This window comes from Morone saxatilis, unplaced genomic scaffold (assembly GCF_004916995.1).
Source record: "Morone saxatilis isolate NCDOM2014 unplaced genomic scaffold, NCSU_SB_2.0 Contig20, whole genome shotgun sequence".
Lineage (NCBI taxonomy): Eukaryota > Metazoa > Chordata > Actinopteri > Moronidae > Morone > Morone saxatilis.
In genome coordinates this window covers 16,532,993-16,544,861 of record NW_023339763.1, presented here as the reverse complement: position 1 = coordinate 16,544,861, position 11,869 = coordinate 16,532,993, and the positions used below count along the sequence as shown (strand labels likewise).

Sequence of the window (11,869 nt, the reverse complement as noted above, 5' to 3'; positions counted from 1 at the left end):
ATCAAGATAATTTCTATAAAATCCTCTATTGGAGAACTGCGTTTATTTGTCAAAACGTGTAGCCACACCAGGCTTTTAAATAAGACTTTAAATAAGAATAGGGACCCTGCTTTTATTGGAAGGTTTACGGTACTCAAATGTTCTTGCATGAGGCCCACAATATTTTAGTATTGCCTGTGTAGCCAGTGCTTCATATAGCTTAATTTCAGTCCTAAACAATTAAAAACACATTTACTCCTGACGGCTGAAAATCCTCACCAACAAATGTTTTACTTCTGTTTTGGGAAATTACTTAGTTTTTTAAAATAAAACTTTATGTAATATTTGTGGCCCATTTTTAAGGCATTTTTAATTACTGTGTTGGTCATTTAAAATGCCCTAAAAATGGTTGTTGGTTGAAATTTGTTGAAAGTAACAAAAAAAACAGAATAATGCCAGCAGTGCTAAATGGGAGCTCTTTCCAGAAAACCTCTCTTCATACTTTTTGTGTTAAGGGAAAAGGGAAGTTTTGTTTTGGCTGTATTTAAAACATATCACTTTGTGTTTGTCTTTCAGCTTCAAGAAAATCAAGATGAAATTGAAAACATGATGAATGCAATTTTCAAAGGAGTGTTTGTTCACAGATATCGGTATGTGAATCCTTAATTGACTTACACATACTGTATGTTGACTCTGAGATTTCACTGTGGTGCCTCTGATCACACAGTCTTATCACAACAAACAATCACCTCTCTGTATTCATTTGTGGCTTTTAGGCGCCCTCTAGTGTGAAATTTATTTCATCACCACATGATTTTAGTTTGATACCTAACAGCTCTGAACAGTTATGTTTTGGCCTCATTACTGAATTTAATAAATTCTCTTGTGTTTGCCAGTGATGCCATTGCTGAAATCCGAGCTATTTGTATAGAAGAGATTGGAGTATGGATGAAGCTGTACAGTGACGCCTTCCTCAATGACAGTTATTTGAAGTACGTTGGCTGGACAATGCATGACAAGGTGAGCTCGTCAGGCAGTATCTGTGTTCACTTGAAGTTCCTCTATTACTGAAGTGAAAAAAAACACTAGGAAAAAGACAAAATTTATTGTTAATTAATTCAATTAAATGTTCTTTTAAATGCAGGACAGGATTATGATTATTATATGTTTATAAATTAAATCATGATGAGAGATGCATCCATATCAGCATAAGACCAGCAGAACCCTTAACTGTTGGAGGACTTAATGTTACGTAGTCCATATCATATTTCTATCAAAAGCTAATCAATTGTTTTGGCTGTGGCAGAACAAGCAAAAGAAAGGCAACTCTTATAAACGTGTATCATTATATTTTTTAGGTTTAATTGGGTTGATGGCAAAGTAACACCTAAGTTTTCAGTTAAAATATTTTATATAACATTTTACATATTTCTACTGTGACTCCAGCAAGGTGAGGTACGGCTGAAGTGCCTGACTGCCCTGCAAGGCCTTTTCTACAACAGAGAGCTCGGTGCACGACTGGAGCTCTTCACAAGTCGCTTCAAGGTGAGCCAGCAGCCGTATCGCTTCAGTACCAGTTAGAGGCTTCTTGCACATCATTAAAATGTGTTGGAAATGTACAGGTTCTTCACTTTTTGTGTCTTTATATGCAAATAACTAAAGAGCAATAACATAGTTTTGACCTTATTATACCCATGTATGACAACTAATGTTGTAGCTGAGATACTGTATCTGAAACATAAAGTTACTCTCATTGGCAGGACCGCATTGTGTCTATGACTCTGGACAAAGAATATGATGTTGCAGTGCAAGCCATTAAACTACTGACACTTGTCTTACAGTGAGTAACCTCCCCTCTTGAATGGCATAATTTTGCTTTTGAATTTGCATTATGAAGCCATATTTTGACACTTTTTAAAGAGTAGAGAGTTTATATTTGTATTTTCTCCCTGATCCTAAAAGCTTCTATGTGAACATTTTAAACGAACCGTCTCACACATTTACCTTTAAGTCTAATTCTAAATGCTCAACCACAAAGTCATTAAACTGATTTTTGTTATTAATATAGTATGTATTTTACGTAACAGGAGTAGTGATGAGGTTCTGACAGCAGAGGACTGTGAGAGTGTGTATCATCTGGTTTACTCAGCACATCGACCGATCGCTGTTTCAGCAGGGGAATTTCTGTTTAAGAAGTAAGTGTTTTATTGCATCTTTTCAAACTATTTATATTAGGTCACATAACATGATTGAAGCCGGTTATAGTCTGCTTGGGTTCACATTAGTTTACGTTGGACTCATCTTGTTTCACAGCAAGAACAGAAGTGCAAAGAAATTGAACAACTACCTCCCTTCAACAGAGCTTCTAAACTCTAGACTCCTTACAGAAATGGCACTGCAAAATACTTGTGTAATGTACATATAACCTGTAGCTTTACAATCATGGATCATGCAAACAGTGAAAAGCTATTTTGTTATGGTATTAAAATAAATATAATGGAAAAAACTGGGGAAATCACAAAATCTGGTCATTTGTCTGGTCACCTGCCTTAAGCGGGCTTTTTTAACAGCATTTTGTATTGTGCTGATTGAAGGCTCTTCAGCCATCAAAGTCCTGAGGAAGAGGGATTGCCCAGGAGGGGCAGGCAGAGCCTCAATGGCAGCCTTATCAAGACTACTGTATTCTTCTTCTTGGAGAGCGAGGTAACCAGGCCTTTGTGTCTCACTTCTAGATGTTAATCCAGTGCTCATTGTAATGAAAATGTCCTTAAGAAGTCTGTTATTCTTATTTTGAGTTAAAGTCTTATTTAATAAGATAATTGCATTTGCTTCAGTTTTTTAAATAAAATGTTATCCCACTCCTTTACTTTTACTTAATAGTATTTAAACATTTGATGTTTTGCAGCTCCACGAACATGGGGCCTACTTGGTGGATAGCTTGTGGGAGTGTGCGTCAGAGCTGCTGAAGGACTGGGAGACTATGATCAGCCTGCTGCTGGATGAGCCTGTGCCAGGGGAAGAGGGTGAGTGTTCACTCTTTCAGACAAGTACTAGCTCACATTTCCAGCACCANNGCAAGTCCTTTTATGACATTGTCCATAACTTTTTGTGCCGTGATTTTTTTAGCCCTGACTGATCGCCAGGAGACGGCTCTAGTTGAGATCATGCTCTGTGCCATTCGGCAAGCCTGTGAATGCCACCCTCCAGTAGGCAGAGGCACAGGGAAGAGGGTGAGTGTCTCAACGTGCTCGACGTAGAGATTAATTTTCTTGGATGATTTCATGTTGTTAACATGGTTGGGTTTTTGTGTGTGGAAAAGGTCCTGACTGCGAAGGAGAAGAAAACGCAGCTGGATGATCGGACACGGATTACAGAGATGTTTGCAGTCGCATTGCCTCTGTTACTGGCAAAGGTGATTGACTTTTGTTGCACTACAGCTAACAGCTATCAGAGTTGGGTTGTGTATTTGGGTGACAGGTTCTTAAACATTCAACGTAACTTCTTCCTCTTTTCTTGTCTTAGTATTGCGTTGATATTGATAAGGTGACCAATTTGCTACAAATACCAAAGTACTTTGATCTTGACATCTACACAACTGGCCGGTTAGAAAAGGTTTGTAAATTTTTACATTAGTCCTAGATCATGCAACATGTAAATCGCACAGTCTAAGAGAAACAATGTTATGTGCTGTCTTGTTCCCATAAAGCATTTGGATGCCTTGTTGCGGCAAATCTGGGAGGTCCAGGACAAGCACACAGACACTGAGGTCCTAGAAGCCTGCTCTACCACCTACCACAATCTCTGCAACGAAGAATTCACCATCTTCAACCGTGTGGACATCGCCCGCTCCCAGCTTCTCGATGAGCTTGTAGACAAGTTCAATAGACTCCTGGAGGACTTCCTACAAGAGGTGGGAGCTATGAGATGTTTCTTTTTGCATGGATTTGAAAGAAAGAGTGGATGATTTTACAGGTTTGATATCTTGTTTGTCAGGGTGAAGAACCAGATGAGGATGATGCCTACCAGGTTCTATCAACACTCAAGAAGATCAGCGCTTTCCACAAGTAAAGCAACGTTAAAACTTTTATGCTCATGTTTAATAGATTTATTTAAATATATAATATTTGTTGAAGACAAGGGTTTTCTTGACGCATATGACATTTGCGTTAATTAGTTATTATGTGTTATTTATCTGTTGTGTTCTTTTTGCTTCCAGTGCACATGACCTCTCTAAGTGGGATCTCTTCACCAGCAACTACAGACTACTCAACACAGGTCTGCAGAACGGAGATATGCCTGAACAGGTATCGCAGCCTTAACAATAGAGTCTTCTCTATCTTTGTTAGTAACGTCCCCAAAATGCTAAACCAACTATTTCTGTCAATCAGTGCCTTTACATGCACTCAAGGTTACACACTTTCTGTAATCAGGGAACAGGATTAGAAAAACTTGGCTGTGTATATGGGTAACAGGGTTTATAATTGTTTTTTCAGATGACAAAAGAGAAAGGAGAGATAATTTCCAACTGCAACTGAAACTTAACTCTTAGTAGCCACTAGTATTTGAACACTATTTGTAAAATTCAGACACATTCGAGCTGTCTTCTGTTACTAATACAGTTCTAATCTGCCAGCAGTAAGGTTGCTATAGGAAAGAAATATGATTACTGACCTGCTGCACTTATGACTTACAGTGAGCTCTCCGATTACCTGCATAACCTGATTTCTCTGAGTAACCTGGTTAGTTAACGACATATAAATGCACGGACTGTGTGTAAAATTACTTACTTACTGCCTCCTACCCCCCAGATTGTGATTCACGCAATGCAGTGCACACATTACATCATCCTGTGGCACCTGGCGAAGGTTTCAGACGGCAGTTCGTTAAAGGTATTTACCTGTTGGTCATTACACATTTTTTGGGACTTTGAAAAATACATGTATAAGAAAAAGTGTAAGTAAGATATTAGTTAAATAACAAAATATTTCTATGCATACATTTGTCAAATAGTTACATAGTTACATTGTTATCATGACAAATAACTACCGACTGGCACCAGGTACATGGAGTACCTTTTACACATCTTTTAATTTTTACTACTACTATTATTTTTCTCAAAGACTGATTTTGGCACTATATTGTCACCTAAAGGTTTCCGTAAGTAGGAAATTCCCATCCAGAGCACAAGTTTCCATCCGGTGTAGCTGGATCAAACTATGATACTGACTCGCTGTGTTTTATCTCATCGTTTGGACTGCTGAACTATAAATTAATATAGATCTATTCACTTACAGGACTGTCTAACTATTTGCTCCTTTCAGGGTGATATGGTGACCTTGAGAAAACAAATGAGAGCTTTCTGCTTAATGTGTCAGCGTTACCTAAACAGCATCAACACCGCAGTTAAAGAACAGGTGGGATTACGCTGATAGGACTGTTCTATTATCCCTGACTTTTCCACATGGACATTTTAGTACCACTCAAAATTCGGTTGGTTGGTATTTTTTATAAATGCTGAAGTGTTGTGTTTATTCCAGGCCTTCACCATACTATGTGATCTGCTATTGATCTTCAGTCATCAAATTATGTCTTCAGGCCGGGAACAACTGGAGCCTCTGGTCTATACGCCAGACTCTTCTTTGCAGGCCGAGCTACTCAACTTCATTCTGGATCAAGTGTTTATTGATCAGGATGATGACAACAACAGTACAGGTCAGAGTCCATCACCATTGTGTTAATTAACCACACTAAAATTTAAAAGAGGAGACATTCACTGCTAATGGTTTATTTTGTAATATTTGTAATATATTTTTCAGATGGACAGCAAGATGATGAAGCCAGTAAAATTGAGGCTCTGCACAAGCGAAGAAACCTTCTAGCTGCCTATTGCAAATTAATCATTTACAATGTTGTGGAAATGAACACTGGAGCAGATATATTTAAACAATATATGAGGGTAGGTTCAAACCTCTTTTTAAAATCAATTATGAGGAATTCCTCCTGCCCCGCTCTTCTTGTTAACAGTATTACTTTTCTTTCTCCTTAGTATTACAATGACTACGGAGATATCATCAAGGAAACGATGAGTAAAACAAGACAAATCGACAAAGTGCAGTGTGCAAAGACACTCATATTGAGCCTGCAAGCGGTAAGATTGTTTGCACAGGTAGAGACTTAAAGATTAGATTTGTGTACCAACAAATCCAATATGAAAAACATTCATGTTAATCTATGAGGCATCATTTTTTATAAAAGGTTGTTCCAGTCAGATTGAATTATATTATATATTATATAATAAATTGGGCAACAACTGACTTAAGTTACAACAGATCACAAATGTATTCAGTTTGAGATTTAGACCTGTGGGTCTGTGAAACCACCTGTAAAGAAATGTGGAATCAATTTCTGTTTTTTTCTTTTCTTTTGTAGTTATTCAATGAGATGTTGTCTGATCTTGGCTTCAATGTCGACCGCTCATCATCAGCCTTCTGTGGCATAAAAGAGCTCGCCCGGCGCTTCTCGTTGACTTTTGGCTTGGATCAGTTGAAGACCAGGGAGGCTATTGCCATGTTACATAAGTAAGTAACCAGACTTTCTGCTTTGCATGCAACTCATTCCTACAATGACATCTGTGTTTTAATGATAAAAGCTTTTCAGCTGTTATTTCTTTCTGTATTTGTTTTAGGGATGGAATTGAGTTCGCTTTTAAAGAACCCAGTCCCCAAGGAGAGGGGAGTCCACCTCTCAATCTAGCCTTTTTGGATATCCTGAGCGAGTTCTCTAGCAAACTAATTCGGCAGGACAAGAGAACAGTGTAAGTTTAAGCTACGAGACGTGTGCCGTGGTTTGTGTTTGTGATGAGCATTGAGTCCGACGAGGAACTCTGAAAATGTCCTAACTACGACTGTTGTCATTCTGGCACTTCTACAGTCACATGTATCTGGAGCGATTCATGACGTTTCAGATGGCCCTGCAGCGAGAGGACTGCTGGCTGCCCCTCATCTCGTACAGGAACTCCCTGCAGGTCGGAGGGGACGACGACACCATGTCTGTCATCAGTGGAATCAGCAGTCGAGGGTCCACCATCAGAAGTAAGAAGTCCAAGCCAGCTGCTGCTAGCAAACGGAAACTGCCTGAAGGTGAGCAATGTTGACATCACTATACTTTGGTAGATTAAGATTAAGATTTACTGTTTGTACTATATGAATTGTATAGGAATCCATTTTTACGAGTTTGTTGTTAATGTTCCTAAATGTGTGGTAGTAGTTGTCAAATGACAAACAGATACAATTGTTGTACATGCGTATTTCAACAATGTGTGTCATTAGGGAAAACTGATTCTGAGAGGCTCCTCCTCTGTAAATACAAAGTATCCTGTCATTGAATTAATTGTTTTCTGTAGCAGAAGAGAACAGCTGCAGCAGCAGTGATGCAGTCTGGGTGAACCGTGAGCAGAACGTGCAGACGCCAGTGATGATGCATTCGCCCCACCTCACCTCCACTGTACTGAGGGATCCAAAGAAGATGAGGCCAGAGGACAGCTACACGGCCGCATACACCATGCCAACAGAGCAGCATCCCCATCAGCCTGTGCCTCCCCAGCAGCAGCCACACCATCACCCCCAGGCTGCCATTGATTACAAGTACAAAAACCTTTCTACACATCTATTCCTTCACCTTGATTACTTTTGTTGAACTATGGGTATTATGAAATCATGTTAAATACTGAACACTGTCCCCGCAGTACCCAGGTTACTTGGATGTTGACACAGAGGCAACAAGCTGAAGCCCGTCAGCAGCAAGAGCGGGTTACCATGCACTATGCCAAGATGAGGAACCACATGCAACAAGCAATGTGAGATGGCACATCTCTTCAGAGTTTATTAAATAGATCTGAAATGTGGAAGAAAGCTGGAAAATGTTATCGTTTTTAAAATAACATCAAGCCAATAGATAGTATGTGAAAAAACACTATGTCCTAACACGTGTTTATATGTGTTCCTCAGTCGTCGAGGCTCTGGGCTCATGGAGGATGATGAGGAGCCAATCGTGGAGGATGTGATGATGTCATCAGAGGACCGCTTGGAGGACATCAATGAGGGCATGGATTTTGACACAATGGACATTGACCTGGTAATGTACACCTGCACTAACTGATTTCTTTGGCCACTTGGGGGCAGTGGAAACATGTTGTGAGCACAGCGTCGACATATCGTCACCTTTTAAAGGTTATATAATATGCAGTTGTCATTCTATACAGTAAATGTTACAAGCTCCTCAACACATTTGAACTGTCTGTATGCTCCAGTCATGCTTTACTGGTAGCACATTTTTTTCCTTCCCTGTGGTGCCAAATCTTAGAATTTGCACATCGGCATGATTGTCAGCAATTGATTGCCACAGTTATTAAGTATTGTATATAAAGTTAAAATAGCCTTTTTGGTTCTTATTCCTATTGCATTTTGTGGTGCATTGTTCTGACTGAGCTGTTATTTTTCAGCCAGCATCAAAGAATCGCAGAGAAAGAACTGAACTAAAGCCAGACTACTTTGATCCATCTTCCATCATGGATGACTCAGTAAGGATTTTCCACTTCTTATAATACAATTTACTTAATTGCTTCTTTTTTAATTTTAATATGTAAATGTGATATTTGGTATTGTACAGAGGTTGTGGGTGGCCAAGGTTGCTCATCATTTTTATCTTGAGGTAACTGAGTTTTCTAATTTTTTTAACTGTTAGGATCCCTAAAAGCACAGTTAGTCTCCCTGGGGTCAACAGACATTAAGTCCACAAGATGTCAGCTGTATAGTTTGTCTTAATTTAGACAATAACAGTGGTATTGTGTGTTTGTGTGTGTGTGTGTGTGTGTTACTAATGTTACCTCACCAAAAATCCATCTTTTGAGTATCAAATACTCAACTCACTCTGAAACATTTGTAGCTTTCTCCATCACAGAAGCCGGCAGTGATCGATAGAAATTGCAGCATTTCCTCTGGATGACTCTGACAATCATAATGGCAAAAAGCATAAAAATTGCTAGATTAAAGTAATAAAATCATTGTTCACCCAAATACGAACAGACTATATTATATATATATAAAATACTAGTTTTTTCTTGTATATTTAGGCTAAAATTGTTTTTCTAATATTGTGGATTTCTAAATTACTTTCTTGTATGTCTTTAGGTTCTCAATGTTTCTATGTTTTAAAACAAATTGGATGCAACAAGGAGAATGTGTTCTCAAAATCCTTGGAAGATCCGATGGATGATGAATGGACTACTAGAAATGGTTTGCGAGACACCAATGTTTGCCTCTTCAACACTTTGTTAAAATTTAGAGGGGGAGCTCGAATTTGAATTTTATTCTGATATTTTCACACACTGGACTTTTGTCACACTGCAGCAGAAATGTTTCTGTTTTTGTTCAGTTAATCTAAAAAAGAACTTTATGTTTGCTTTCACGAAGGTGAAGCAGTACAGACATGTGGCAGTTGCATGGTGAGGGGACAATAACAGATCAAAATTCAAATTAATAATATATACCTTTAATCTTTTTCATTCAGTAGACAAAAATTGTCTGATGTAAATACATACTGGCCAATATACAGGAGGGGTGAACACAATTTCATGAACACCAGCGGATAGAAATATAATAGCCCTGCAAAGTAATACTACCTTTATGATGCTTGTAGGCTCGTTGTTGAAACACTATGACACTGCACTTTGCCACAGAGGTGTTAATTCAACTCTATGATAATTTTACAGCCATATTTTTGAAATGATCATAGGCTTCAATCCATGCCTCTGTGACACAATCTAAACAGACATTGAGCATCGTGAGCTTCATAAAGACAGCATTTATTGCAGTTCTATTGAATCTGACTGCATTACATTGTGAAGGTGTCGGTGATATTGCGTTCACTTGCTGTACTTAAACTGTAGACTTTGGCATGGCATGTAGCCATATATCGAAACATGTACACAGTAAAGTATAATGTGAACTGGCGTCTCATACTGTTCAAAGGCCTTGCCACAAATGATATACGACATTCTCAGATTTCTTTGTGATGGTATTTTTTAGAAATGTACGTGTTCTGCTTTTATACCTTATAGATGACTTTGATTTATAGATATTTTGTAATGACAATCAAATGTAAATTAATGGTTTCTAATCATGTTATTTCACATAGATGCTGAAATAATCCTTTTTAATGAAAATGATTATGTTACTATAGATATGGCCAGCTGTTTGTATTTTCTTTCCATCTCTCTATAACGAATGGGTGCAAATTAAGGCATTGCTCAAATGTAGTAATTTGACAAATTTATGGCTGCATCTAAAACTATTTTTTAATATTGGGAGCATTCACAGTCTCATACATAAAATTGTGACTCAATCTTAAATGTGTAATCTTTCCTATATCTTGACTAATTTTCTCCACTGTATAGTATCTAATAATATCTAGTAATACAGACAACCCATAATTACAATCTTTAGAAGAAAGGATTTGAGAAATGTTTGAGAAAGATGTGTGTTGTTTTTTTTTTCCAGTTTGCAAGTGTGCAGAGGAATTCTTCAATTCACCAATTTAGTTGATGTACCACTATTGCGTGTATAAGACTTATAGATTATTCTGAATACAAAGTTTTAGAATTCATTAGTCAACTATTATAGTATCAGACTTGTATATTATACAGTTACAGATGTGTAATATATTGTGAATTGGTGCTCATTTTATATTTGCAGTTTCTGTTTGCTTGAAATTTTAGGGAAACGTTAAATAAATAGAATGTAACTATTTGAAGTTAACCTTCTAATTTGCAAGTATACATAAAATACATTGTTTTGTTTGCCTTTCAATGAATCGTTGCGATATTTCTTTACCTCTGTGTGTTGGCCTGGTTGGCAGATTCAGATTTTACGGGAAATGGTGTATTCATATTGTAGTTAGAAACAAATCCCTAATTTTCTCAGAATCTCACTATAAACTGGAGAAACAGATCACATGGTATTGAACATTACCATATACATACTAACTATTCATGTTAGGCAGATGAGAAAAATACATCTTAGAATTGCCTGTAAAGTTACATTAATCATTTTGGATCTTTTCTGTTTTGCATTGAACTGCTGAAGATGTGCATACGTCTGTATGTTTACACATATTTAAATATTTGTGTATATTAAATTTGTGTTTTTATTCTATTTTCAACGTGCCCATTGCATCCTTTAAGGTTTGTATTTATGTCTGGAGATGTAACATGAACAGAATAAACCCTCTGTGACTGCGTGATGATTTTAACACCATGGCTGTCGATCCATACTTCCAAATTAGGTGTGGCCTACAGGTCAATGAAAATTTGAGGGATTTAATAAGAAATACTTTATTTATATTCTTTATGTAACTAACAACTTTTACCCATGTTTCCCATATGTAATAGTTTCTCTATTTCTAGCACACATTGTTCAGATTAAACAGAAACCATTGCTTTACTATAGTTTGTTCAGGTAACTCCTTTAAGCACAAAAAAGTAGGGTTTGAAATCGTGTTATTAAAGGGTAGCTAGTTAACAGGCTTGGGGAGTAACAGATTACATGTAATTGAGTTAAGTAATCAGGATACAAACCGTTACAAAAAAAAAGAGGTAATCAGATTAGTTACATTTAGTAAAAGTGGGCTATTTAGCAGGATTACAATTTTAAAATACATCAGGTTTTCACACTAAAACACAAATAGACTTACTTTAATACTTCTTAAAGCCGTTTCCTTTGTCTCGTTTTTATTAAAAAAGCAATGAAAAGTAATCAAGTTACGTTACTTTTAATTTTTTTTTTTTAAACATAGTGAATTAGTAATTGTACCAGATTACATTTTTAAAGCAACC

The 11,869-nt window shown here is 37.3% G+C and overlaps 1 protein-coding gene across 2 annotated transcripts in view; it reads left to right on the top strand.

Moving 5' to 3' along the window:
* The window catches only part of stag2a (stromal antigen 2a), an 18,648-nt gene extending 7,357 nt beyond the window's left edge, over positions 1-11,291 (top strand). The window contains exons 9-34 of one of the 2 annotated variants that reach the window (XM_035666886.1): positions 556-629; positions 876-999; positions 1,426-1,524; positions 1,740-1,819; positions 2,067-2,174; positions 2,574-2,682; positions 2,885-3,002; positions 3,106-3,209; positions 3,299-3,391; positions 3,502-3,591; positions 3,686-3,889; positions 3,973-4,043; positions 4,196-4,283; positions 4,788-4,868; positions 5,301-5,393; positions 5,517-5,691; positions 5,796-5,935; positions 6,026-6,127; positions 6,409-6,557; positions 6,665-6,793; positions 6,910-7,118; positions 7,385-7,622; positions 7,724-7,834; positions 7,986-8,112; positions 8,480-8,557; positions 9,168-11,291. In XM_035666886.1, the coding sequence (XP_035522779.1) occupies positions 556-629; positions 876-999; positions 1,426-1,524; positions 1,740-1,819; positions 2,067-2,174; positions 2,574-2,682; positions 2,885-3,002; positions 3,106-3,209; positions 3,299-3,391; positions 3,502-3,591; positions 3,686-3,889; positions 3,973-4,043; positions 4,196-4,283; positions 4,788-4,868; positions 5,301-5,393; positions 5,517-5,691; positions 5,796-5,935; positions 6,026-6,127; positions 6,409-6,557; positions 6,665-6,793; positions 6,910-7,118; positions 7,385-7,622; positions 7,724-7,834; positions 7,986-8,112; positions 8,480-8,557; positions 9,168-9,191 (3,018 nt within the window). In that variant the 3' untranslated portion in view covers positions 9,192-11,291. Of the gene's footprint in view, positions 1-555; positions 630-875; positions 1,000-1,425; positions 1,525-1,739; positions 1,820-2,066; positions 2,175-2,573; positions 2,683-2,884; positions 3,003-3,105; positions 3,210-3,298; positions 3,392-3,501; positions 3,592-3,685; positions 3,890-3,972; positions 4,044-4,195; positions 4,284-4,787; positions 4,869-5,300; positions 5,394-5,516; positions 5,692-5,795; positions 5,936-6,025; positions 6,128-6,408; positions 6,558-6,664; positions 6,794-6,909; positions 7,119-7,381; positions 7,623-7,723; positions 7,835-7,985; positions 8,113-8,479; positions 8,558-9,167 lie in introns of both variants that reach the window. The other variant, XM_035666885.1, reaches the window with a different exon arrangement.
* The last annotated feature ends 578 nt before the right edge of the window (positions 11,292-11,869 follow it).